At 40.1% G+C, this 26,576-nt stretch overlaps 1 protein-coding gene across 1 annotated transcript in view; it reads left to right on the plus strand.

Annotated features, from left to right (window-relative positions):
* Kiaa1429 (KIAA1429 ortholog) overlaps nt 1–26,576 on the plus strand; it is a 75,297-nt gene that overhangs the window by 10,436 nt on the left and 38,285 nt on the right. The window contains exons 3-11 of the mRNA XM_013012402.1: nt 2,901–2,987; nt 6,273–6,321; nt 9,526–9,694; nt 10,925–11,047; nt 12,834–13,106; nt 17,264–18,404; nt 20,472–20,963; nt 22,239–22,393; nt 23,444–23,526. Coding sequence (XP_012867856.1) covers nt 2,901–2,987; nt 6,273–6,321; nt 9,526–9,694; nt 10,925–11,047; nt 12,834–13,106; nt 17,264–18,404; nt 20,472–20,963; nt 22,239–22,393; nt 23,444–23,526 — 2,572 coding nt within the window. The remainder of the gene's footprint in view (nt 1–2,900; nt 2,988–6,272; nt 6,322–9,525; nt 9,695–10,924; nt 11,048–12,833; nt 13,107–17,263; nt 18,405–20,471; nt 20,964–22,238; nt 22,394–23,443; nt 23,527–26,576) is intronic.

Genomic DNA, 26,576 nt, shown 5'->3' on the forward strand with positions numbered 1-26,576 from the left:
GCTCTACCACTTGAGCTACAGCGCCACTTCCGGTTTTCTGGTGGTTTATTGGAGATAGGAGTCTCACGGTCTTTCCTGCCCGGGCTGGCTTTGAACCGCGATCCTCAGTTCTCAGCCTCCTGAGTAGCTAGGATTACAGGCGTGAGCTACCAGCGCCCGGCTTTGGCCATTCTTTTTTGTTGTTTCTGTTTTTCATTTTGTGCTGGTCATGAGGTTGGAACTCAGAGCCTGGGTATTGCCTCTGAGCTTTTTTGCTCAGTGGAGCCATAGCTCCACTTCTGGCTTTTTGGTGGTTAGTTGAAGATGAGTCTCACAGACTTTCCTGCATGGGCTAGCTTTGAACCTTGATCCTCAAGTCTCAGTCTCCTTAGCAGCGAGGAATACAAGTGTGAGCCACTGGTGCATAGCTTGTTGGTCATTCTTCTTCTGAAGAAGTCTCTATTTAGTAGCTTTACCCATTTATTTGGGTTATTGATTTTTTGGGAGTTTAGTATCTTTAACTTGTATATTCTGGATATTAGGCCTTTGTCACATGTGTAGCTTGCAAAAATTTCCTATTCCGGGCTGGGAAGGTGGTTCAGTGGTAGAGCGCTTGCCTTGCATGCTTGAGGCCCTGGGTTCAATTCCTCAGCACCTCATAAGCAAAAAAGAAAAAAGCCGGAAGTGGCACTGTGACTCAAGTGTTAGAGCACTAGCCTTGAGCTGAATGGCTGAGGGACAGTGCCAAGGCCCAGAGTTCAGGCCCCACGACCGGACAAAAGAAAAAAAAAATTCCTATTTCTAAGCTGTCTGTTTAGCTTGTAACTATGTCTTTTTTTTGAGGATGAATGACTGCTCATGTAACTACTAGAAATATTTTTGCAGGGGGTTAATGTTCTAAAACAATAAACAGAATAATGGAATATTACAGATATAAGAATCTAGAGGCTGGTAATGTGACTTAGTGGTAGAGTGCTTGCCTAGCATGCATGAAGCTCTGGGTTCCATTCCTTAGTACCACATAAACAGAAAAAGCTGGACATTGTGCTGTGACTTAAGTTGGTAGTTAGTCTTGAGCAAAAGCAGCTTAGGGACAGTGGCTAGGCCGAGTTTAAGCCCCAGAACTGGCAAAAAAAAAAAAAAGTATACTATACAAGTATATTCTGATCTCTTAACATTACTTTTAACTGTGAGATTCCAGGCTTCCAGATTCTTTTTTTTGGCCTGTCCTGGGGCTGGACACTGATCCTAATGTTTCTTTTTGCTCAAGGCTACCATTCTACCACTTGAGCCACAGCAAAAGTTCCAGCTTTTTCTGTTCATATGGGCGTTGAGCAAGCACTCTCAAGAGTTTATGGTCACATAAATTACATTGAGAGAATTTTTCTCAGGACCCCACATTCTCCTTTCCCCTTCTCTTCCCTTTCTTTCTGCTATGGCTTGAAACCAGGGACTCACACATATTAAGTGTGAGTGCTCTGCCACTAAAGTATATCTCCAAAGTTAAACGTTTTTTTCTTGTAATTTTTTTATTGTGATTAATCGATTACATAAATTTCACAGTATTGTGAGATAGTGATACTTAGTTAAACTGTCACAAACACATTCTAACCTTCATGAGGCAAATTGTCATTATCGTGATTTATAAAGTTTGTGAATTTTATGAGCTTTGACAATACAACTATTTCTTCCACATCAGGTGGTATGTACATTTCTTTCCTTTTGCTTAATGTTAGCTGTTTCCTATTTCCCTCTTACTCTCTCCCTCCCATCACTGCCCTTGAGTTGCTTAGTTCATTTTCATTAATGTCCAGTATAGCTGATGGGCCCCTCTGTTGTATGTTTCCCCTGTTTCCCTCTGATTCTGTGTCCTCCTCCTAACTTCCCTCATATGTGCGCATATATATACCATGTATGTGGTCAACAACATGGGGTCATTTAGTAGTAATGCTACGACAAGGGCTGGGAAGGTGGTTCAGTGGTAGAGCGCTTGCCTTGCATGCATGAAGCCCTGGGTTCGATTCCTCAGTACCACATAAGCAGAAAAATAAAAAAAGCCGGAAGTGGTGCTATGGCTCAAGTGGTAGAGTGCTAGCCTTGAGCTGAAGAGCTGAGGGACAGCGCCCAGGCCCAGAGTTCAGGTCCCACGACCGGAACCCCAAAAAAAATTAAAAAAAAAAAGTAATGCTACAAGATGAGTGGAGGTCCTTTGTTTCTTGAGTCCTATTTACTTTTTTTTTTTTTTTTGGTCGTGGGGCTTGAACTCTGGGCCTGGGCTCTGTCCCTCAGCTCTTCAGCTCAAGGCAAGTGCTCTACCACTTGAGCTACAGCGCCTCTTCCTGTTTTCTAGTGGTTTATTGGAGATAAGAGTCTCACGGTCTTTTCTGGTCTTTTCTGCCCGGGCTGGCTTTGAACCGAGATCCTCAGATCTCAGCCTGGGAATGTGGCTCAGTGGTAGAGTGCTTGCCTTACATGCATGAGGCCCTGGGTTGGATTCCTCGGTACCACATAAGCAGAAAAATCCAGAAGTTGTGCCGTGGCTCAAGTGATAGAGCACTAGCCTTGAGCTGAAGAGCTGAGGGACAGTGCACAGACACAGAGTTCAGGCCCCACAACTGACAAAAATAAATAAATAAAAAAAATTAAAGCTTAGGGTAAATGCTAAATAGCCGGTAAAAGTAATTAAAATGATCCTGATGATTTTGTTTTTAATAATTTTTAAAGCTAACAGTTGGCTACTTGGGAATTATATATGAGTAAGATTTTGCTAAATATCATAGTTAATTGCATTTTTGTTATTTGGATATGAATATTATTATAGTCTAATTCTAGGATTGCTCTTTTTACTTCCCATGGCTTTTATTTTAACAAAGTAAGTGATTGTTACAAAGGCTGACATTTTGACCTTGTTTTGTTCACAGGGAAACATCTCCACATACATTTCAACTAGACTTATTCTTCAACAATGTAAGCAAACCAAGTGCCCCAGTTTTTGATAGGTTGGGAAGGTATGTATCTACTATGTAATTTCATTGGATACCTCATGGGTTGTAAGTTATGAGATGAGAAGACAAGGTAGTATCTGGTGGTAGAACCAGAAATGCAGGGTTTAACTTTTATCAATTGGCAGTATGAAATAAATGTCAAATTTGTAAAAAGATGTCTATTTAATAGAGTTAATTGTGTGAATTATAAGTCATATTTCTTTTTTTTTTTAACTTTTACATACATTTCTTTTTTGTGCCAGTCCTGGGGCTTGAACTTAGGACTCAGGTCACTCTTTTTCGCTTAAGGCTAGTACTCTAGTACTTGAGTCATATCTCTGCTTCTGGCTTTTTTTGTGGTTAACTGGAGATAATAGTCTCATGGATTTTCCTGTCTGGGCTGGTTTTGAATTACTATCATTATTTTTCAGGATTATAGGCATGAGCCATGGGTTCTCATGCATATATTTCTTTTTTCTTTTTCTCTTTTTTTTTTTTTTTCCTTTTGTCAGTCATGGGACTTGAACTCTAGGCTTGGGTGCTGTCCCTGTGTTCTTCAGCTCAAGGCGAGTGCTTTACTACTTGAGCTACAGTGGCACTTTTAGTTTTCTAGTGATTTATTGGAGATAAGAGTCTCATGGACTTTTCTGCCCAGGCTGGCTTTGAACCGTGATCCTCAGATCTCAGCCTCCTGAGTAGTTAGGATTACAGGCATGAGCTACCAGCACCTGGTGTGTATTTCTTAGACACATGATACTATTATGATATATCTGGTTTGTTAGCAACGATTTGGAAAAGATTGCTTTGGGGGGGGTAGGGGGTAGGGCGTGTGAGTGGGGTGGGCATTACTGGAGTTTGAACTCAAGGCCTCACACTGCTAGGCAATAGTTCTTAACACTGAGCCATACTTCCAGGCAGAAAAGATTGCCTTTGATTTCTCTCTCTCTCTCTCTCTTTTTTTTTATGGTGGTACTGGGGTTTGAACTTAAAGTCTTGTACTTATTAAATGAGCACTATATCCCTTGAGCCATACTCCAGCTCTGCTGTTTGATTTTTTGAAAAGCTATATAAACACAATGAAAGATAATATTTTTGTGTATGTGGTAGTTCTAGGACTTGAATGTGGGGCTTTGTGCTCTTATTTTGCTTTTAGCTTGCCTTTTCATTCACAGCTGGCTCTACCAATTGAGTCTCTTAAGTCTAGTTTTTTACTGTGTAATTTGAGTTTCTTTATATACATAATATAATAAGAGTTTCTTTATCTTCTCAGGCTGGCTTCTAACCATATGATCATCAGATCTCAGCCTACTGAATAGCTAGGACTATAGGCACTACAGGCAGTGCCCTGTCAAAGTTAATGTTATGTTTTTTTTTTTTTTGGTCGGCTGTGGGGGCTAAACTTTGGGCCAGGGCGCTGTCCCTCAGCTTTTCAGCTCAAGGCTAGCGCCCTACCACTTGAGCCACAGTAATACTTCCCACTTCTTTTTTCTGCTTATGTAGTGCTGAGGAATTGAACCCAGGGCCTCATGCATGCAAGGAAGGCACTGTACCACTGAGCCAACCTCCCAGCCCCATGTTATGTTTTTTTATAGCATACTGGTGCTAAATTAGAAACTCATATCACTATCAGAGAACATTATATGCATTTTTGGAAATATCACCATAATTAATATACATTAATAAAAATAAGGACAAGAAAAATTTCTGTGGTTATATTTTCACATTTTACAAGATGAGAGTTATTTATTATTAGTAGTAAGTAGTTATACAAAGCGGTTACAATTTCTTTTCTTTTTTTTTTTTTTGGGTCTGGTCATGGGGCCTGAACTCTGGGCCTGGGTGCTGTCCCTCAGCTCTTCAGCTCAAGGCTAGTACTCTACCACTTGAGCCACAGCGCTACTTCCGGCTTTTTTTTTCTGCTTATGTGGTGTGGGGGCCTCAGGCATGCAAGGCAAACACTCTACCACTGAGCCAACTCCCCAGCCTGCGGTTATAATTTCATAAGCTAGTTTTGATCAGTTTCTTGATCAATGAATGATGCTTTCCATTGTTCTTCCTTCCTTGTGTGTGTGTTTGTGCACGCGTGCGTGCACACTTGGGCTTAACTCAGTGTCTGGACACTGTCCCCAAGCTGCTTTTGCTCAAGCCTGGCTAACACTTTACCACTTGAGCCACACCTCCACTTCCAGCTTTTTCAAAGTAGTTTATTGGAGATCAGAGTTTCATGGACTTTCCTGCCTGGCCTGGCTTTGAACCACAATCCTTAGATCTAGCTTCCTGAGTAGCTAGGATTATAGGTATGAGCCTATTTCCCTGCCCCCAGTTATTACTATTTTTTTTTTTTATGCCAGTTGTGGGGCTTGGTCTCAGGGTGCTGTGTTCTCCCCTAGCTTTTTTTTTTTTTTTCTCAAAGCTGACAGTCTATCACTTGAGCCACAGCTCTTCTTGTGGCTCTCTGGTAGTTAATTGGAAATCAGAGTCTTATGGACTTTCCTATACAGCCTGACTTTGAGCCACAATCCTCAGATCTCAGCTTCCTGAGTTGTTAGGATTATAGGCATGAGCCACCAGTGCCTAGTTGAAGCTTATTTTTTTTTTAGAATTCATTATGCTAAAAATTAAAAAGCTTAAGATGGAAAAATGTTCTATTTCAATGAGTAATTTGTATTTTCTTAAACTTCATTTTATTAATTTTATGAAATCATATTGATAATTGAACCTTTTACCTTTTAAAAAAAAATTGCCATCCTGGGGATCAAACCCAGAACCTTTCCCATGTGAAACAAGTGCTCATCAGTGATCTATAACCCCCAGTTCTATAATGCTTTTTCACAAATGTTGGTTCTAGCGTATACTTTTGTAAGACTATAGTGCAGTGGTTCTTAACTCTGCCTGTAGATTATAGTTGCCTGGAAGATTTTTTTAAAATTACCTATGTCTTTATTTATCTCAAACTAAGTCAATCTTTATGGCTTATACTTTTATACTATGATTTATACTGTTTTAGGGAGAAGTAATTAAGCTCAAGCTTGTAGTTTGTTAATTCAAAACAAAAATTTTAACGGCAATTGTATTGAGTTATTATATCTAGAAAGTCTTTTTCAAATTATTATATTTAGGAAATCTCATAATTTTTTTTTTTTTTTTGTCAGTTGTGGGGCTTGAACTCTGGGCTTGGGCGCTGTCCCTCAGCTCTTCAGCTCAAGGCAAGCGCTCTACCACTTGAGCTACAGCGCCACTTCCAAATCTCATAATTTGTAACGTTCGTTGTTTGTATCTGTATATTTATTTATTCCTACTTTTTGACAGCCTGGAATATGACGAGAATACTTCTATCATCTTTAGACCCAACTCAAAGGTAATTATAGAAGTTATTTTTCACCTTGTCACTGCTGACTTTTCTCACTTTCAAAGTTTTGGTCCACATAAATGAATGGTGCAGACTTTGGTTCTAGTGATTGAGAATGTCATTTTCTTGTCTCTGTCCTCTTGCATCCAGATGCTATTTTAAAGTTGTTTTATAAAGCCACCCTGTAAAGAGTGTAAAGATCTCTTTCCCATTTATTGTATACATGGGTCTTCAAGAGGACAGCATTCTTGTCTTCCCTTTTTAAAAATTTAGGTCAGAGCTAGGGAACATCCAGACCTCAGGCAGAATTAGGCTAGTGAAGTAATTTGATTCATGATGAAACACATAGGGTTCACATTTATTTCTTGTGTGCTTCTCATTGGAGGTCCAAGTCATTTTCCATCTTGGTAATTTTGTTTGAGCTGCAAATGTTCTTATAAATAGCCCTTGGCAGAAGAAAAGTTCCCCACCCTTGATATAGGTGGACAAGTTCAGTAGATTCAGTTAGGCAACTTACTACATACCAGTCTGTGCTTTAATTGAGTTTTCTTTTTTCTTTTTTTGTCAGTGTTGTGCCTGAACTCTGGGCCTGGGCACTGTCCCTGAGCTCCTCAGCTCAAGGCTAGCACTCTACCACTTGAGCCACAGTGCCACTTCCAACTTTTTTGTTTATGTGGTGGTGAGGAATCGAACCCAGGGCCTCATGCATGAAAGGCAAGCACTCTACCACTGAGCCACCTTCCCAGCCCCTAATTGAGTTTTCTTAAAATATACATTTCCTATTTCCTTCTTTTATGTCACTAACATGCCTTATTTTTTTATGTACCAAAATGCCATTATAGAAGCATCTAATGGAAGATCTGAAATGCAAAAATAATTGTGACTAAGTATGCAACTACTCAGTTTGCTATTTGATTTTGGGAGCATCCTGTTCATTAAAAAATGATCTGGGGCTGGGAATGTGATTTAGTAGTAGAATGCTTGCCTAGCATGTATGAAGCATTGGGTTCAATTCCTTAGTACCACATAAACAGAAAAAGCCAGAAGTGGCACTGTGGCTTAAGTGGTAGAATGCTAGCCTTGAGCTAGCTCAGGGATGTACCCGAGTTCCAGCCCTAGCACTGGCAAAAAAAAAAAAAAAAAAAAATTCCAATGGAATTTCTGTTTCGAGTTGCTATCAGTTTATGGGCCTCATCTTTGAGATTTTTTTTTTTTTTTTTCGTGCCAGTCTTAGGGCTTCAATGTAGAGTCTGTGCTCTGTCCCTGAGCTTTTGTGTTCAAGGCTAGTGCTTTGCTACTTTGAGCCACAGTGTCATTCTAGTTTTCTGATGGTTTATTGGAGATAGGAGTCTCATGGATTTTCTTGTCTGGGCTGGCCTTGAACAACTATCTTCAGATTTCAGCCTCCTGAATAACTAGGATTATAGTCAGCAGCTACCAGTGCCTGGCTTATCTTTCAGCCTTTCTCATCAGCCTTTCCCAACTTTCTCTTTAATAGTCTAGGAGAATAATAATTATTCTCATCCTTATTGTGCCTTCAGAAGGTTTTTTTTTTTTTTTTGGTCGGTCGTGGGGCTTGGACTCTGGGTCTGGGGGCTGTTCCTTAGCTCTTCACCTCAAGGTGAGCACGAGGTCAGCTCAAGGTTTTCACCGGTGCCTGGCTACCATTACTATTTAATGAATAAGAAATTTAGAGCATCTAAGCCAAGTACCTGTGGCTAATGATGCCTATAATCCTAGCTACTCAGGAGGCTGAGGTCTGAGGATTGCAGTTCAAAGCCAGCCTGGGCAGCAAAGTCCATGAGACTCTTATCTCCAATACAACAACCAGAAACCAGAAATGGCACTGTAGCTCAAGTGGTAGAGTGCTAGCTTTGAGCTGAATTGCTGAGGGACAGTGCCAAGCCCAGAATTCAAGCCCCACGACCAGTATATGTATATGTGTGTGTGTATTATTTTATAAGGATATATTGAGGGTTAATGTTATTGGTGAAGTATGATCTTTCCTTTCTTTTTTTTTTTTTTCCAGTCCTGGGGCTTGAACTCTGGGCCTGGGCACTGTCCCTCAGTTCTTCAGCTCAAGAAGAATACCTCTTGAGCTCAGCAATACTTCCGGTTTTCTAGTGGTTTATTGGAGATAAGAGTCTCATGGACTTTCCTGCCTGGGTTGGCTTTGAACCTCGATCCTCAGATCTCAGACTCCTGTGTAGGATTACAGGCGTGATCCACCTTGGCTAATGTGAGAATTTTATCTCCAGTTAATGACCTGAAAACCGGAAGTGGTACTGTGGCTCAGGTGGTAGAGTGCTCTCCTTGAGCTGAAGAGGTGAGGGACAGCACCCAGGCCCAGAGTTCAAGCCCCACAACTAACCCCCAAAAAAAGACAATTTATTAACTGGGTGTAGAGGCTCACACTTGTAACCCCAGCACTTGAGAGGATAGGGAAATCTAGGCTAGCCTGAGCTACATGGTAAGGTAGAAACAAGTCTGGGTTATATAACAAAGCTGGGTTATATAAACAAAGTTTCAGAAGATAAGCCAGCCTCCCCCCAAAAGTTGGCTTAATGAATCTGGGTGTCTATACTTTTTTTTTTTTCTTCTTCTTTTTTCTTTTTTTCGGTCTTGGTGCTTGAACTCTGGACCTGGGCGCTGTCCCTCAGCTTTTCAGCTCAAGGCTCGCGATCTAACCCATGAGCCACAGCACCACTTCCAGTTTTTTGGTGGTTAATTGGACATAATAGTCTCATGGACTTTGCTGCCCAGGCTGGCTTTGAACAGCTATTCTCACATCTCAGCCTCCTGAGTAGCTAGGATTATAGGCATGAGCCACCGGCGTGGGTGCCTATACTTTTAAGCTGCAGTTTGAATTCATAAAGCATAACTCTCAGGTATGACTTGGACCATTTCCATTCTGGAGACTGGCACAATTTATGATTTTGTTTACCTTTGTGATCCAGGTTATACATTTTGAAAAGGATTAGTAGCAATGCAGAGCTAGAAGAGATGTCTTAGGATAGTTTAGTTAGAGAAAGAATCATAAAATCTGTGCCTTAGGTAAATTTTGCAAATATTAGTAAAGGTACAATAACATTTTGAATTTTCAGCATGCTTTTAAAGACTTTATTCTTTAAAATTATAAACTAACAATTTCAGTTTACTTCTAGTACATTTAAATATTAATTTGAAAGATTTCCTTCCCCCCCTAAACTTCAGGTGAATACTGATGGTCTGGTGCTAAGAGGCTGGTATAATTGTCTGACACTGGCAATATATGGCTCAGTTGATAGAGTGATAAGTCATGACAGAGACTCTCCACCACCACCACCTCCTCCTCCACCACCTCCTCAGACACAGCCCAGTTTAAAAAGGAATCCAAAGCATGGTGAGAATTATAAATTTGATTTTGTCAATGAAACATGTCTGTTGTAAGAAAAGCTAATTCAAGAATTTTTTTTTTTTGGTCCAGTTGTGGGGCCTGAACTCTGGGCCTGGACGCGGTCCCTCAGCCCTTCAGCTCAAGGCTAGCGCTCTACCACTTGAGTCACATGGCTTTTTTTTCTTTTTGCTTATGTGGTGCTGAGGAATTGAACCCAGGGCCTCAGGCATGCAAGGCAAGGCAAGTGCTCTACCACTGAGCCACCTTCCCAGCCCCTTCAAGAATTTTATCTTTTTTTTTTTTGCCAGTTGTGGGACTTGAACTCTGGGTCTGGGTGCTGTCCCTCAGCTCTTCATCTCAAACCTAGCACTCAACCACTTGATCTACAGCACCACTTCCCGCTTTTTCTGTTTATGTGGTGGTGAGGAATCAAACCCAGGGCCTCATGCATGCTAGGCGAGCACTCTACTACTGAATTGTATTAAGCCAATATCTGTTCTTTTCTACAATGTCTTGTAGAATGTCTTTTTTTTTTTAAAAATATTTTATTTATTTATTTTGGTCAGTCATGGGGCTTGAACGCTAGGCCTGAGCGCTGTCCCTCAGCTCTTCAGCTCAAGGCTAGCGCTCTACCGTAGCACCACTTCCGGTTTTCTGGTAGTTTATTGGAGGTGGTTTCACTGCTTTTTCTTCCTGGGCTGGCTTTAAACTGTGATCCTTAGATGTCAGCCTCCTGAGTAGCTAGGATTATAGGCATGAGCCACCGGCGCCTGGCTTTAAGTTTTATTTTTAAAGAAAATGTCTGTATTTCTCTCTCTTTCTTTCTTTCTGTTTTTCCTTCCTTACCTCACAACTTTTTTTTTTTCTTTTCTACAGACTGCCCATGCTAGGCAAAGGATTTACAATTGAGCATCTCAGCTAGGGAGTTTTTCAAGTTGATACAGGAGTTTCTTTCTCATTCTGCAATTCAGTGCTATTTTTTTTTTTAAACAGAAGAATTGAATAGCTAGAAAGTTGGGCATGGGTTCCTGGAACATTTATGTTAATTTTTTTAGGAGTGCATTTGAAATATGTTTGTAGGAATGTATTATTAAATATAGAAGTAGCTTAACTTATTAAGCTACTCAATACTTAACAGTAAATTTTGAAGATAAACTCAAATGAAAAGAATTTTTCATGCATAATTTCACTATAACAATTTGAATTTTTTTTTCCCTTTCTCTAATAACACTCTAGTTGATGGTGAGAAAGAAGATCAGTTTAATGGAAGTCCTCCAAGACCACAACCAAGGGGACCAAGAACTCCTCCAGGGCCTCCTCCACCAGATGATGATGAAGATGATCCTATGCCTTTGCCAGGTATAGAATCAGAGCTATGGGCTTGTAACCTTCCCCTCTCCCACCATTAGTGTTAATTAGTGCTTTTTTCAATTGAAAAAAAATTGTTTTTATTTATTTTTTGGTTCTCACACTTGAGGTTGAATTCAGGGCTTTGCACTCTGGTTTAGCTTTTTCTCCCAAGGCTAATACCTCTACTTCTGTCTTTTTTGTTGTTGTTGTTGGTGGTGGTGGGGCCTGAATTCTGGGCCTGGGTGCTGTCCCTCAGCTCTTCAGCTCAAGACTATGACTCTACCACTTGAGCCACAGTACCACTTCCCGTTTTTTCTGCTTATGTGGTCTGAAGATTCAAACCTAGGGCCTCATGCATTCAAGGCAAGCACCCTACCACTGAGCCACCTTCCCTCCTTCCCTTTTTTTTTTTTCCCCCAGTCATAGCGCTTGAATTCTGGCACTAGGCACTGTCCCTCAGCTCTTCAGCTCAAGGCAAGCACTCTACCACTGGAGCCACAGCGCCACGTCCAATTTTCTGGTGGTTTATTGGAGATAAGAGTCTCATAGACTTTCCTGCCTGGGCTGGCTTTGAACCTTGATCCTCAGATCTCGGCCTCCTGAGAAGCCAGGATTATAGGCATGAGCCACCGACACCTGGCAAGGATTGTGTTTTGAAATGAACTCAGGAATGAAAGTTCATGAGACCCTTACTCTAGTTACCCACCAAAAAGCTGAAAATGAAGCTGTGACTCAAGTGGTAGTGTAGTAGCTCTGAGACAAAAGTGTAGGGACAGCACCTAGTCCTTGAGTTTAAGCCCTAGGAATGGCACAGATACCAAAAACAAACAAAACAAAAACTACAAATCTCTTGGATTCATCTACCTAGACTAGCTTTAATCCTCATATTCCAGCCTCTTGAGTAGCATAAGCCACTAGCTCTAATATACATATATTTTTTAGAAGCCATTTTTTTTTTCCCCCAGTTCTGGGGCTTGAACTCAGGACCTGGGTACTGTTCCTGAGCTGCTTTTGCTCAAGGCTAGCACTCTACACTTGAGTCACTTCTGTTTGTATGGTACTGAAGAATTGAACCTAGGGCTTCATGCATGCTAGGCAAGCACTCTACTACTAAGTCACATTCACAGCCCTTCTTAGTATTTGTTTTGTTGTTGTTGTTGTTTGTCGTGGGACTTGAACTCTAGCCTGGTGTTGTCCCTGAGCTCTTCAGCTCAAGGTGGGTGCTCTACCACTTGAGTCACAGTAGCGTTTTCCATTTTCAGTTTTCTGGTGGTTAATTGGAGATAAGAGTCTCTTAAGCTCCCCATGGCTCATGCTTGTAATCCTAGCTACTTGGGATGCTGAGATTTGAGGATCAGAGTTCAAAGCCAGCCCAGACAGGAAAAGCTGTGAGACTCTTATCTCCAATAAACCACCAGAAAACTGGAAGGGGTAGTGTCACTTAAGTGGTAGAGTGCTAGGCCTTGAGCTGAAGAGTTCAGTGACAGCGCCCAGGCCCAGAGTTCAAGCCTGATGACCCCCCCCAAAAAAAAAAAGTCTCGTAGACTTTTCTGCCCAGGCTGGCTTTGAACTGTGATCTGCAGATCTCAGCCTCCTGAATTGCTAGGATTATAGGCATGAGCCACTGGCATCTGGCCTCTTAGTATTTTTTGAAAGCAAATATTCTGCCACTTTTTAAGGTATGCATAAGCTAAGTCATCCAGAATGTCATTAACTTGATGTAATAGCCAGTCCTGCTGCTTTGTGTTACTTAAATCATTGAAATAATCTGTCTTAAATCTCATTTTTTTTTCAGTGTCTGGTGATAAGGAAGAGGATGTTCCCCATAGAGAAGATTACTTTGAGCCCATTTCTCCAGATCGGAATTCTGTGCCCCAGGAAGGTCAGTATTCTGATGAAGGAGAAGTAGAAGAGGAACAGCAAGAAGAAGGAGAAGATGATGATGATGATGTGGATGTAGAGGAAGAAGAGGATGAGGATGAAGATGATCGCCATACAGTAGACAGTATCCCTGAGGAGGAAGAGGAAGATGAAGAAGAAGAAGGTGAAGAGGATGAAGAAGGTGAAGGTGGGTTATATTAATTCGAACTTTTTGGTTTTAAGTACTAGAAATTACCTAGATGTAGCTTTAAGCACTAGCAGAAATTTTTTTTTTTTTTGGGTCTGGTCGTGGGGCCTGAACTCTGGCCTGGGCGCTGTCCCTCAGCTCTTCAGCTCAAGGCTGGCACTCTACCACTTGAGCCACAGCGCCACTTCTGGCTTTTTTTCCCCTGCTTATGTGGTGCTGAGGATTCGAACCCAGGGCCTCAAGCATGCAAGGCAAGCGTTCTACCACTGAGCCATCTTCCCAGCCCCAGAAAATTTTTTATCAAAGATAAAAGGGACTCAGGAAATGAAGCGTTAAGTCGGTAGCCTTCAAGACACAACTAGAAGTGAGATTTGTATATCTGCTTTTTGTATTTATTTTATTCTGTATCAATTAACCTGTTTATTTTCTCCACAACCAAATCTCTGTTAAACCAACTTGAATTGTCTGACTTGATTTCACTCCTATTTGCAATTTCCTAGGAAAACGATTTTTGTATTTCTTACCACAATATGAATTGAGCCTTGTTTCCATCAGCTTTAGCCAGGAAGACTGTCATGAAGTAAAAACATGGTGATTAGGGATTTGGTGGCTTGAAGTATTTCTCATTTTATTTCTGGGATAACAAGACATCTATTATAGTTAGCTGTAAAGCTTAACAGGTGAAATAGAAGAAGTATTAAAAAAACAAAACAACAGTTTGTTCAGCCGGGCGCTGCTGGCTTACACCTATAATCCTAGCTACTCAGGGTACTGAGATCTTAGGATCGTGGTTCAAAGCCAGCCTGGGCAGGAAAGTCTGTGAGACTTTTCTCCAATAAACTACCAGAAAACTGGAAGTGGTTCTATGGCTCAAGTGGTAGAGCACTAGCCTTGAGCTGAAGAGCTGAGGAACAGTGCTCAAGTCCAGAGTTCAAGCCTCATGACACACACACACACGCACGCACGCACGCACGCACGCACGCACAAAATTTGTTCATAATTAACTATTAGGAATTAGGAAATAAATATACTTGAACCATACCTGTCCCGACCCGCAGGACTTCAACGTGGGCAATGAACCTAAACGAGAAGGAATGAGGGGACAAGAGACACGAAGAATGATAGCAAGACAGGGATTCTGATCAAGCTGCTAAATTTTATTTTTCACACAGCTGTATTTATAAGGAAGCTTTTTCATTAGCCGTCATTGGCTGAAGCAGCTGTAGGATGTTTGCTTAAGGCAAGGTGAAAAAGGTGGTCGGTCTTTAGCTGCTGCAGGGTGTTTACTTAGGGCGTGGTGAAAAGGTGGGATTTTGTAAACTCAGCCTCTAGTTGTTCCAGTGAGATAGTTAAGCCTATTATGTTGAGAGACTCAACTTTTGGCTCCCAACACATACCTCCCAGTTTATTCTTTTCTCTTTCTTTCTCTCTCTCTCTCTGTCTTTTTTTCTCTCTTTCGTCGGTCGTGGGTTTGAACTCTGGGCCTGGTACTGACCCTGTGCTCTTCAACTCAAGGTGAATGAGTGCTCTGCCACTTGAGCCACATTGCCATGCCTGCTTTTCAGGTGGTTAATTGGCAATAACAGTCTCATGGACTTTCCTGCCCCAGCTGGCTTTGAACCTGAGTAGCTAGGATTATAGGTGTGAGCCAACGGTGCCTGGCTTATTCAGGCTTTTTTGCTGGTTAATTAGATTTCTTCTTTTTTTTTTTTTGGTCCGGTCATGGGGCCTGAACTCTGGGCCTGGGCGCTGTCCCTCAGCTCTTCAGCTCAAGGCTAGCGTTCTACCACTTGAGCCACATGCCACTTCCGGCTTTTTTCTTTTTGCTTATGTGGTGCTGAGGAATCGAACCCAGGGCCTCAGGCATGCAAGGCAAGCGCTCTACCACTGAGCTACCTTCCCAGCCCCAGTTAATTAGATTTCTGATGCTTGTAATCCTACTTACTCAGGAAGCTTAGATCTGAAGATCATGGTTCAAAGCCAGCCAAGTACAGGAAAGTCCATGAAGTCTTTTTTGTTTTTGTTGGTTATGGGACTTGAGCTTGGAATCTGAGCGTTGACTCTTGAGTTGTTTTGCTGAGTTGTATCGCTCTATTACTTAGAGCCACAGTTCCACTTCTAGTTTTCTGGTGGTTAAGTGGAGATATAAGAATTCACAGGCTTTTCCTGCCTTTTCAACTGTGATCCTAAGGTTTTAGCCTACTAAGTACCTAGGATTATAGGTGTGAGCCACTTGTGCCTGCTCTATGAGGCTCTTATCTCTAATTACCACCCAGATAGCCAGAAATAGAGCTGTGGCTCAAGAAGAACACTAGTATTTTTTGTTTTTATTTTTTTCAGTCCTGGGGCTTGAACTTAGGGCCTGGGCACTGTCTCTGAGATTCTTTTTCTCAAGGCTAGCACTCTAACACTTGAGCCACAGTGTTACTTCCGGCTTTTTCTGTTTTATGTGGTGCTGTGAATCGAACTCAGGGCTTCATGCATGCTAGGCAAGCACTCTACCACTAAGCGCCACATTCCCAGCCTAGAGCACTAGTCTTTAACACAGAAGCTCAGGGAAGTGCCCAGGCCTCCTTGAGTTCAAAGCCCAGGACTGGCACAAAAACAAAAAATAAATACAAAGCCTGCCCTAGTGGCTCATGTCTGTAATCCCAGCTGCTCAGGAGGCTGAGATCTGAGAATCATAGTTTGAAGCTAGCCGCTAGTCTGGTCGGGATAGTCCATGAGACTCTTCAGTTACTAACCAAAAACATTCTGGAAGTGACTTGGAAGGATGACTGTACTCTAGTTGAAACTGTGGGTCAGCCGGTCAGAAGAGATAATATAGGGGCTGGGAAGGTGGCTCAGTGGTAGAGCGCTTGTCTTGCATGCCTGAGGCCCTGGGTTCGATTCCTCAGCACCACATAAGCAAAAAGAAAAAAGCCGGAAGTGACGCTGTGGCTCAAGTGGTAGAGCGCTAGCCTTGAGCTGAAGAGCTGAGGGACAGCGCCCAGGCCCAGAGTTCAGGCCCCATGACCGGACCCCCCCCCCCCAAAAAAAAAGAGACAGTATAGGAGTGTGTGCAGAAAAGCAAAATGGATACGACTCTCTGCAGTGCGATCAAGCTGTGTGCATCAGTACAAACGGTGCTGTCTTTGTCAATGGAAAAGAAATGACTAATCAGTTGCCTGCAGTTACCTCTGGATCCACTGTGACTCTGTGGAAACTTCAAGCTTGGAGTGACTATTAGCTCCAATAACGGAGAAGTGGTTTTTGATTGGTTACTTGATCAGTCTTGTGGTTCTCTTTATTTTGGATGCTCCTTTTTCTATCCAGGATGGAAAGTTTTGGTGTTTTGAGAGTTTGGATATATGGCTTTGATTTGCAGGGTTTATTGTAGCTATCTTCATTGTGGTTGTAGCTGATTTTTTTGTTTTTTTTTTGGTCAGTCGTGGGGCTTGAACTCTGGGCTTGGGCACTGTCCCTGCGTCTTCAGCTCAAGGTGAGCACTCTACCACTTGAGCCACAGTACCATTTCCGGTTCTAGTGGTTTTTATTGGAGATAAGAGTCTCACGGACTTTCCTGCCCAGGCTGGCTTTGAACCACGATCCTCAGATCTCAGCCTCCTGAGTAGCTAGGATCACAGGCGTGAACCACCAGCACCCGGCTGTAGCTGATTTTTAAAAGCTGAATTCATCTCTTTGGCGTTGGAAATGAAAAGCATTTACAGGTTCATATTCTAATATTTTAGTAATAGGAGAATTGAGCAGTGCATTCAAAACCATAATTTATTTTTGTTTTTAGCCTACTGTTAAAATGCTACAACACAATAAAAATGAAATTAGCTGTAAAACAAAAAAAAATTCTGGAAGTGGAGCTGTGGTTTAAGTGGCAGAGCATCAGCCTTGAACAATAAAGTTCAGGGACAGCACTCAGGCCCTGAGTTCAAGTCCCAAGGCATGCACCTTTCTCTTTAGAGAAAGAGATGGGGAGACAGATAAAGCGGTAGCAAGGAGAGGGAGAAGAGAGAGGAATCATTGTTGTAAAGGGAAACAAATGGATTATGCTGAGAAAAATAATTAATTCTTGATGTTTTGCATATTATAAAATAAATTATTTTTTGAGAAAAAATATGCATTAATCACCAATGGTATAATACTCTGAAACTTATTTTCAGGGGATGATGGTTATGAACAAATTTCCAGTGATGAAGATGGAATTGCTGACTTGGAGCGGGAAACATTTAAGTATCCAAATTTTGATGTTGAATACACTGCTGAAGATTTAGCATCTGTTCCTCCTATGACATATGATCCATATGACAGAGAGCTAGTGCCACTCTTATACTTCAGTTGTCCATACAAGACTACTTTTGAAATTGAAATGAGTAGAATGAAGGATCAAGGTCCAGATAAAGAAAATTCTGGGGCAATAGAAGCATCATTGAAGTTAACTGAATTGTTAGAGTTGTATCAGGAAGATAGAGGTGCAAAATGGGTAACTGCACTAGAAGAAATTCCAGGTTTAATAATAAAAGGATTAAGCTATTTGCAATTGAAAAACACAAAACAAGACTCACTTGGCCAATTGGTGGACTGGACAATGCAAGCTTTAAATTTACAAGTAGCCTTTCGACAACCCATTGCCTTAAATGTCCGACAGCTGAAAGCTGGGACCAAATTAGTATCTTCATTAGCAGAATGTGGAACTCAAGGAATAACAGAATTACTACAAGCAGGAGTGATCAGTGTATTATTTGAGCTTCTATTTGCAGATCATGTTTCATCTTCCCTTAAGTTAAATGCTTTTAAAGCTTTGGACAGTGTCATTAGTATGACAGAAGGAATGGAAGCTTTTTTAAGAGGTAGTCAGGATGAAAAAAGTGGCTATCAAAAACTTCTGGAGCTCATACTTTTAGATCAGACTGTGAGGGTTGTTACTGCTGGTTCAGCTATTCTTCAAAAATGCCATTTCTATGAAATCTTGTCAGAGATTAAAAGACTTGGTGATCTTTTAGCAGAGAAGACTTCATCTGTTCCTAACCATAGTGAACCTGATCATGACACAGATGCTGGACTTGAGAGAACAAATACAGATTATGAAAATGAAGTAGAAGTGTCTATGGACATGGATCTTTTGGAATCCTCAAATATAAGTGAAGGGGAAATAGAGAAACTCATTAACCTCTTAGAAGAAATTTTTCATTTAATGGAAACTGCACCTCATACAATGATCCAGCCTCCTGTTAAATCTTTTCCAACAATGGCAAGAATTACTGGACCTCTAGAGAGAGATGATCCATACCCTGTTCTCTTTAGGTAAGATATATTTTGTCTTTTGGTGGAAAAAGATTTCACCAATCATTAGAGGTAATTGTATGTCATAAGTTTTTTGTTGTTGTTGTTTTTGTTTTTTACTGTACTGAGGATTGAACTTAGGACTTTCTGCTTACTATACAGGTGCTCTACCACTTGAGCCATGCTTCCAGCCATGATACTGTTCTTTTTTCTAATTCTTCATAATGCATAAAATGATTGTAAAAATAATTGGTATTTCAAACTAGATATTCAGTAGCAAAACTGAGAATCATGATCCTGTAATTGAACATATTTTGTTTTAGTAGTTAAAGCAGAATTAAGAACATGTGTGAAAGATAGTAAACAATTAGTATAAGCAAGTCTGTAAGTAAAAACAAATGGGAAGTAATATAAAGGCCTGGTATAGGAAGGAGAGAGCTTTTATCTATGAAACTTTGTACCTTACTAGCTCCAATACATTGTAAGTTAACAACTCTTTCCTTAGATTCAAAGCAGGTCAGCAGGGATTTAAGTCCTCTGTGCTTCTAGTTGCTCCTTGTGATCTGAGCATTCTTTTATAACTTTAGAGAATGCTCTGAGAATGAAGGGTGGAAGAGGCAGAGTGAATACTTAAAGCTAGATAGTGAAAGTGTGAACATATTGAATAGTGGGAGTTCAATGATGAATCCTTGGGGAGCAGAAATATATAAATGAGCTGGGTACCAGTGACTCACATCTGTAATCCTACCTACTCAGGAGGCTGAAATCTAAGGATCACAATTTGAAGCCAGCCTGGGCAGAAAAGTCCATGAGACTATCTCCAGTTAACCACGAAAAAGCTACCAGTGGAACTATGACTCAAGCAGAGCACCAGCTTTGAATGCAAAAGCTAAAGGAGAGCTCAAGGTCCTGAGTCCAAGCCCTAGGATGTATTCACACATGCATGTGTGTGTGTGCACGTGTACACATGCCCAGATACACATACACGTTATGTATTCAAATAAACTTTGTAATTTGTACAGACGTATTCAGGTTTATAATAAATCTAAGCTTAATGTTTATTATACATGCTATATTTTTCTTGGGTAAACTAATTCTTATATAACAATAGGCCATGAGTCATGAAGAACTAACAGAAAAAGAATGTGTGATAAGAAGCTTAGAAAGAAGGCCCAGAGTTTAGTCAGGATTAACTGAGAAGGAAAAAACTATCAATTTATATCATTTGGTTCAGTGGAGAAAAGACTTGTCACTTTTTGTTTGGTCAGTTGTGGGGCTTGAACTCTAGGCCTGGGCACTGTCCCTGAGCTCTTCAGCTCAAGGCTAGTGCTCTACCATTTGAGCCACTGTGCTACTTCCAGCCTTTTCTGTTATGTGGTGCTGAGGAATTGAACCCAGGGCTTCATGCATGCGAGGCAAACACCTTCCCAGCTCCCAGACGTGCCACTTTTATTGCAGTTTTCAGTAAAAGGAGTTTATTTCTGAGGATAAGAATTAAAGACACAGCCGGGTGCTGGTGGCTCACACCTGTAATCCTAGCTACTCAGAAGGCTGAGATCTGAGGATCACGGTTCAAAGCCAGCCCGGGCAGGAAAGTCCGTGAGACTCTTATCTCCAATAAACCACTTGAAAACTGGAAGTGGTGCTGTGGCTCAAGCGGTAGAGTGCTTGCCTTGAGCTGAAGAGTGCAGGGACAGCACCCAGGCCCAGAGTTCAAGCCCCACGACTGATCAAAAAAAAAAAAAAAGAATTAAAGATAGTTGGGTGCCTGTAGTTCACACCTGTAATCCTAGCTACTTAGGAGGCTGAGATCTGAGATCTGAGGATCATGGTTCAAAGCCATCTTGGGCAGGAAAGTCTTGAGACTCATCTCCAATTAACCACCAGAAAACTGGAAATGATACTATGGCTCAAAGGGATAAAGCCCTAGTCTTGAACAAAAGAGCTGAGGGACAGTGCCCAGGCCCTGAGGGACAGTGCCCAGGCCCTGAGAGACAGTGCCCAGGCCCTGAATTCAAGTCCCACCAAAAAACAAAGTTTCATAAATAATGCTTTGTACTTATTTGATATATGTCAATTTTTCCACAGATATCTTCACAGTCATCACTTCTTGGAGTTGGTTACCTTGCTTCTGTCAATTCCAGTAACAAGTGCCCACCCTGGTGTGCTACAATCCACAAAAGATGTTTTAAAGTTTCTTGCACAGTCACAAAAAGGTCTTCTTTTCTTTATGTCAGAATATGAAGCAACCAATTTGTTGATTCGAGCTCTGTGTCATCTTTATGATCAAGATGAAGAGGAAGGTCTCCAGTCTGATGGTGTTATTGATGATGCATTTGCCTTGTGGCTACAGGACTCAACTCAGACATTACAGTGTATCACTGAACTGTTCACTCATTTTCAGCGTTCTACAGCTAGTGAAGAAACTGACCATTCTGATCTTTTGGGAACTCTTCACAATCTTTATTTGATTACTTTTAATGCTGTGGGAAGATCAGCTGTTGGCCATGTTTTCAGTCTTGAGAAAAATCTCCAAAGTCTCATTACTCTAATGGAGTACTATTCCAAGGAAGCCTTAGGGTAATTTTCTACTTCTTAAACTTTCAAGTATATTAGAAAACTAGATGACTAATGGGCTAGTTATTTTTTTTAAAGTATCCATTTGAAAACAAAAACTATATTTTTTGAGATAGGTAACTTATTAATTAAGAATTAGTATTGCAGAAATCTCTGAAATATAAGATGTGGCTGTAAAGCTATTTATTGGCCTTTTCATTAGTTCCATTTGCCTTATGAAAAAATCACAGTTGTAGATTCTGCTCATTTGTGTAGAGGGGAATCCTAAGGCCCAGGAATATATACCTTAAGAGTAGTGAGCATTTTCTTGTTGTCTTCTGCCCTTTCCTTTTAAAACCTCATAGTGCTGTGGTTTCAGAAGTGATTTGACTGGATGGGGCATTTGAGAAGGATAATGGTTTTGAAGAGCCTACCCAGTAGGATGGTGGATTCTAGTGTAAGAAGAGAGAGACATGTTCTTTTTCTTGCATATATTCCGTAAAACAGTAGCATCCAGATAAATGCCTTCACAGTGGGGACTTGGTGTGACTCCTTGAATGGTGAATCTTCTTTGAGGGCCTGTGAAAGCAAACTTTGGTGGCTTCTATACTTAGCTATATCTTAACAGCTCTGAAACAGAAGACTGAGTGATACTTCAGATTATCACATTTGTTCCTATATTTCCAGATTGGATGAATATTTTAAGGAGAACAATATTTTTAAAATATACTTGTTAATACTTCATTGTTTATTTTTATTCTTAATAGAATTTTGCTATCTACTGTGTATGCTTTTATTCTTACATACAATTGTCCCTCCTTATCTGTGGTTCCTGCTTCCATGGATTTCAGTTATGAATCAAAAATAATTGGAAAAAATGTATCTGTACTGAACATGCACAGACTTTTTTCTCATCATTCCCTACACAATATAGTGTAACAACTGCATTTACACTATATTAGGTATTACAGGTAGAAATGATTATAGTATATGAGAAGATGTACATAGATTCTTTGCAAATACGATTCCATTTTATTTAAGAGCCTTGAACCTCCATGGATCTTGATATCATGGAGGTGTCCTGGAACCAGTACTCCATGGATGCTAGGAATGACCTTATTGTCTCATAGTGTTTTCAGGTGAATTGGATTTGAACTGTAAAATCTGATTTATTATCTTCAAGATATTAGGTGATGTCTTGTCAATTCCTTGTTTAAAACCAAATAGAAAAGAATATTTAAAATCATTCCTGAAAATATTTTTTTACTCCAAACTTTTAAAAACCTTATTTTGTTTCAGTGATTCCAAGTCTAAGAAGTCAGTAGCTTATAATTATGCATGCATACTTATTTTGGTGGTGGTTCAGTCTTCCAGTGATGTCCAAATGCTAGAACAACATGCAGCATCTCTCTTGAAGCTTTGTAAAGCAGATGAAAATAATGCTAAATTGCAAGGTATGGTACCAGAAGTTATTTTAAGCATTTGTGATTTGTGAAAGAAAAGTCATTGCTTTATCTGGTGCTTTATCGTAGTTAAATAAAATATACTTTTTAATTTTTTGAAATTACTTTCTACAAAGGCAGTCAAGCCATAGATTTGATAAAACATTTCAATATATAAATTAAAAGCTTTGGAAGAGCTATTGGTTTTTTTTTTGAAAGTCACAAAAATTGGTGGTTAAAGTGTATAATCAAAATGGAAGAGGTTGACTTGGAATGTGGCTTAGTGGTAGAGTGCTTGCTAACATGCATGAAGCCCTGGGGTCAGTTCCTTAGTACCACATAAACAGAAAAAGCTGGAAGTGGTGCTGTGGCTCAAATGGTACAGTGCTAGCCTTGAGCAAAAAGAAGGTCAGGGACAGTGCTTAAGCCCTGAGTTCAAGCCCCAGGTCTGGCACAAAAAAAAAAGAAGGGGTGGATCTGGGGGTGTGGGGTATACAGAAGGATCCAAAGTTGAGGCTGCTGGGTGAGTAGGTAGCTTATACCTATAATGAATCTTACCTACTCTAGATCTGAGGTTCATAGGTTGAAGCCAACCTCGGCGGAGAAGTCCAAGGAACTTTTAGTTCTAATATATCACCAAAAAGTGGGCAGTGGAGCTATGGCTCTTGTGGTAAGAGGGCTAGCCTTGAGCATAAAAGCTCAGGGACAGCACCCAGGCCCTAAGTTCAATCATTAAGACAGGCTAGTTTGGGTTGCAAAGTGAGACACTGTCTTAAAAAACAAGACTAAACAAAAATATAGGCCATGTAATCCTAGCACTGGAGAGGCTGAGGCAAGAAAACCTTGAGTTCAGTTCAAGCCTATAGTTCATACCAATATACTTTCTCAAAAAAAAAAACGAAGCAGGGAAAACAAATTAACACAAATATATCCCTTTATGAAATTTAGATAATTGAAATTAATGCAAATCTAATAATGTTTTTCTTTGGAAAAATTACTTTCTTTGTTATAACAGCTTTTAGTTTTAAATATTATAGATTATTTTGTTTGTTTGTTTTTAAGAACTTGGCAAGTGGCTTGAACCTCTGAAAAACCTTAGATTTGAAATTAACTGCATACCAAACTTAATTGAATATATTAAACAGGTAAGTAAAACTTAAAAATGCTTTGATTTTATGGAACTTGTGATAATATATTAAGTCGTTTGTATTGTTAATGGCAAAATCTTGTCCTTGATTTATTAGATCATATAGGTACAAATGAAATATAGATAGTTTTGTGTTTGAAGTAGGAATAAACTTCATTTTGATGACATTTACAAAAGTATTTTAAAGTTTTATTGTGGTATTATAATATGTAACTTTCAATTAAACTTTTTTTTTTTTTGTCAGTTGTGGGGCTTGAACTCTGGGCCTGGGCGCTGTCCCTCAGCTGTTCAGCTCAAGGCAAGCCCTCTACCACTTGAGCCACAATGCCACTTCCGTTTTTCTAGTGGCTTATTGGAGATAGGAGTCTCACGGTCTTTCCTTCCTGGGCTGGCTTTGAACTGTGATCCTCAGATCTCAGCCTCCTGAGTTGCTAGGATTACAGGTGTGAACCACCAGCTCCTGGCTCAGTTAAACTTTTTTTTTTGGGGGTCCGGTCGTGGGGCCTGAACTCTGGGCCTGGGTACTGTCCCTCAGCTCTGCAGCTCAAGGCTAGCGCTCTACCACTTGAGCCACAGCGCCACTTCTGGCTTTTTTCTTTTTGCTTATGTGGTGCTGAGGAATGGAACCCAGGGCCTCATGCATGCAAGGCAAGCGCTCTACTACTGAGCCACCTTCCCAGCCCTCAGTTAAACTTTTAACTATTGGAACTCTATTTCATTCAAAATTTTTAGTTGAAAGCCAGGTGCTGGTGGCTCGTGCCTGTAATCCAAGTTACTCAGGAGACTGAGATCTGTGGATCATGGTTCAAAACAAGCCTGAGCAGGGAAGTGCATGAGACTATTTATCTCCAGTTGACCACCAGAAAACCAGAAGTGGCGCTGTGGCTCAAGTGGTAGAGTGCTTGCCTTGAGCTGAAGAGCTCAGGGACAGCAGCTAGCCCCAGAGTTCAATCCCCATGACCACCAAAAAAAAAAAAAAATTAAGTGAAAATTGATGTGTCTATTCTAGATAATCGAAGAAGGAGCTAGTTTTCTCTGGCTAATTTGAGATAGTTTATATCCTTGAAATTTATAAATTGAAATTTCTAAAAATTTATATCCTTGAAATTTATAAATTGAAATTTCTAAAAATATAAAATTCATCATGAAAATCTATAAAATTCATTACAAAAATTTATGAAGTTCTATGTAATCTATAAAATTTATTACAAAAACCTATAAAAATGTACTGATTTTGTAATAGTTTGCTGTTAAAAATTCACACTGGAAAACAATCACTCTATTATTAATCTTGAAAGTTATTTTTCTTTGCTCAAATGTAGCATATGGATATTTTAAAAGCACTCATAAGTATGCTATATAGACTTGGAATTATCTTTTTCTTTTACTTGGCAAATGAGATGTGTATATGTTTGCATCTGTGGGGGTGAGGTGGGGAACTATATTGATCTTTAAACTTCAATGTATGTTTGTAAAGGATTATATATATGTATTCTAATCTTGCTAACAGATTTTGACCTAACAACAAACAGAATATTGTTTAGATTTCTCTGTTTCATAATTTTCTGGAACTTCATTTGCCTTTTTGTTTTTTAGCACAAATATAAATATCTTGTAAATATAGGTGTTCATGAATTTATATATAGATATAGATATATTTTTTTACTGTAAAGATATTGTACAGAGGGGTTACAGTTACATGAGTAAGGTAATGAGTACATTTTCTATTGAGCATTGTTACCCCCTCCTTTGTTTTTCCCCTATCATCCCTTCCCTCCCCAGTGGTCATGAATTTTGTATACCTGTTCTTAGTAATTCTGCAGTTTGCCAATATCAAAGTGCTTGAGTAAAGATACTTAACTACTAAGAAACTTTTAGTTACAGAAATTTGAATTATATGACATGAGTTTTGATTCTTATGTCCATTTTTACTCTGTCATGGTATTATTATAAGTATCTGTACTAAAGACCGTTGCTTCAAGACTGAAACTTCACTTTTGGCTCTCTCCTGCCTTAAGTTCAGAAAAAAATTAGAGGAAAATATAAGAAATTGTTTTGTTTTTGGTGCTGGTCCTGGAGCTTGAACTCAAGCTTGGGGGGCTCTCACTGAGCTTTTTTTTGTTCAAAGCTAGTGCTCTACCACTTGAGTCACAGTTCTTACTCTAAGTAGTTTAGTGGAATCTTTTCTTTTTTGCCTAGGCTGGCTTCCAATTGCAATCTCAGCCTCCTAAGTAGCTAGGATTATAGGCATGAGCCATCAGTGCCTGGCTAATTTATTGATTTTATATTATTTAGAATGTTATTTTATGAAAGCTACAATTTAGACTATTTGTTGTTATAAATTATACCATAAGCAGACAGTAAAGACACAACCAGCTTCATTTCTTGTTTTCGTATAACCATGTCCTTGATGCTTGGTATCTCCATTTAAAAAAAGCAATCTATACTATGTGGTCCAGAAAGATTCCATGTTGCTTCTCTGAAGTTTAGTACCTACAGAGCTTTTTAAATACAGTCATTGTAGTCTGATGGGTTATTATATACTTGCAATCTTAGTTACTTAAGAAACTAATACGGGAGAACCATGAGATCAAGACCAACTGAGGAACTTTACCAAGACCCTGTGACCATTCTAGTCAGCTGCTTCATTTTGGAGAGAGAAGATGGTATAAAATGAATGAATAGGATGGGCTGGGGAATGTGGCTTAGTGGTGGAGTGCTTGTCTAGCATGCATGAAGCCCTGGGTTCAGTTCTTCAGTACCACATGAACAGAAAAAGCCAGAAGTGGCGCTGTGGCTCAAGTGGTAGAGTGCTAGCCTTGAGCAAAAGAAGCTCAGGGACAGTGCCCAGTCTCTGAGTCAAGACCCAGTACTGGCCCCCCCCTAAAAAAAAAGGATGTATAGGAAAAATTTATTTTAAATTCTTTTTTTGAGAGTACTGAGGATTGGACTTGGGGCTTGTCAGGCACTGTACCACCTGAGCCATGCCTCTAAGAGTCCCTTTTTACATTGATTTTTTTTTTTTTTAATAGGGCTTCCATTTATGTC

The sequence above is a fragment of the Dipodomys ordii genome, unplaced genomic scaffold (assembly GCF_000151885.1).
Source record: "Dipodomys ordii isolate 6190 unplaced genomic scaffold, Dord_2.0 Scaffold17, whole genome shotgun sequence".
NCBI lineage: Eukaryota > Metazoa > Chordata > Mammalia > Rodentia > Heteromyidae > Dipodomys > Dipodomys ordii.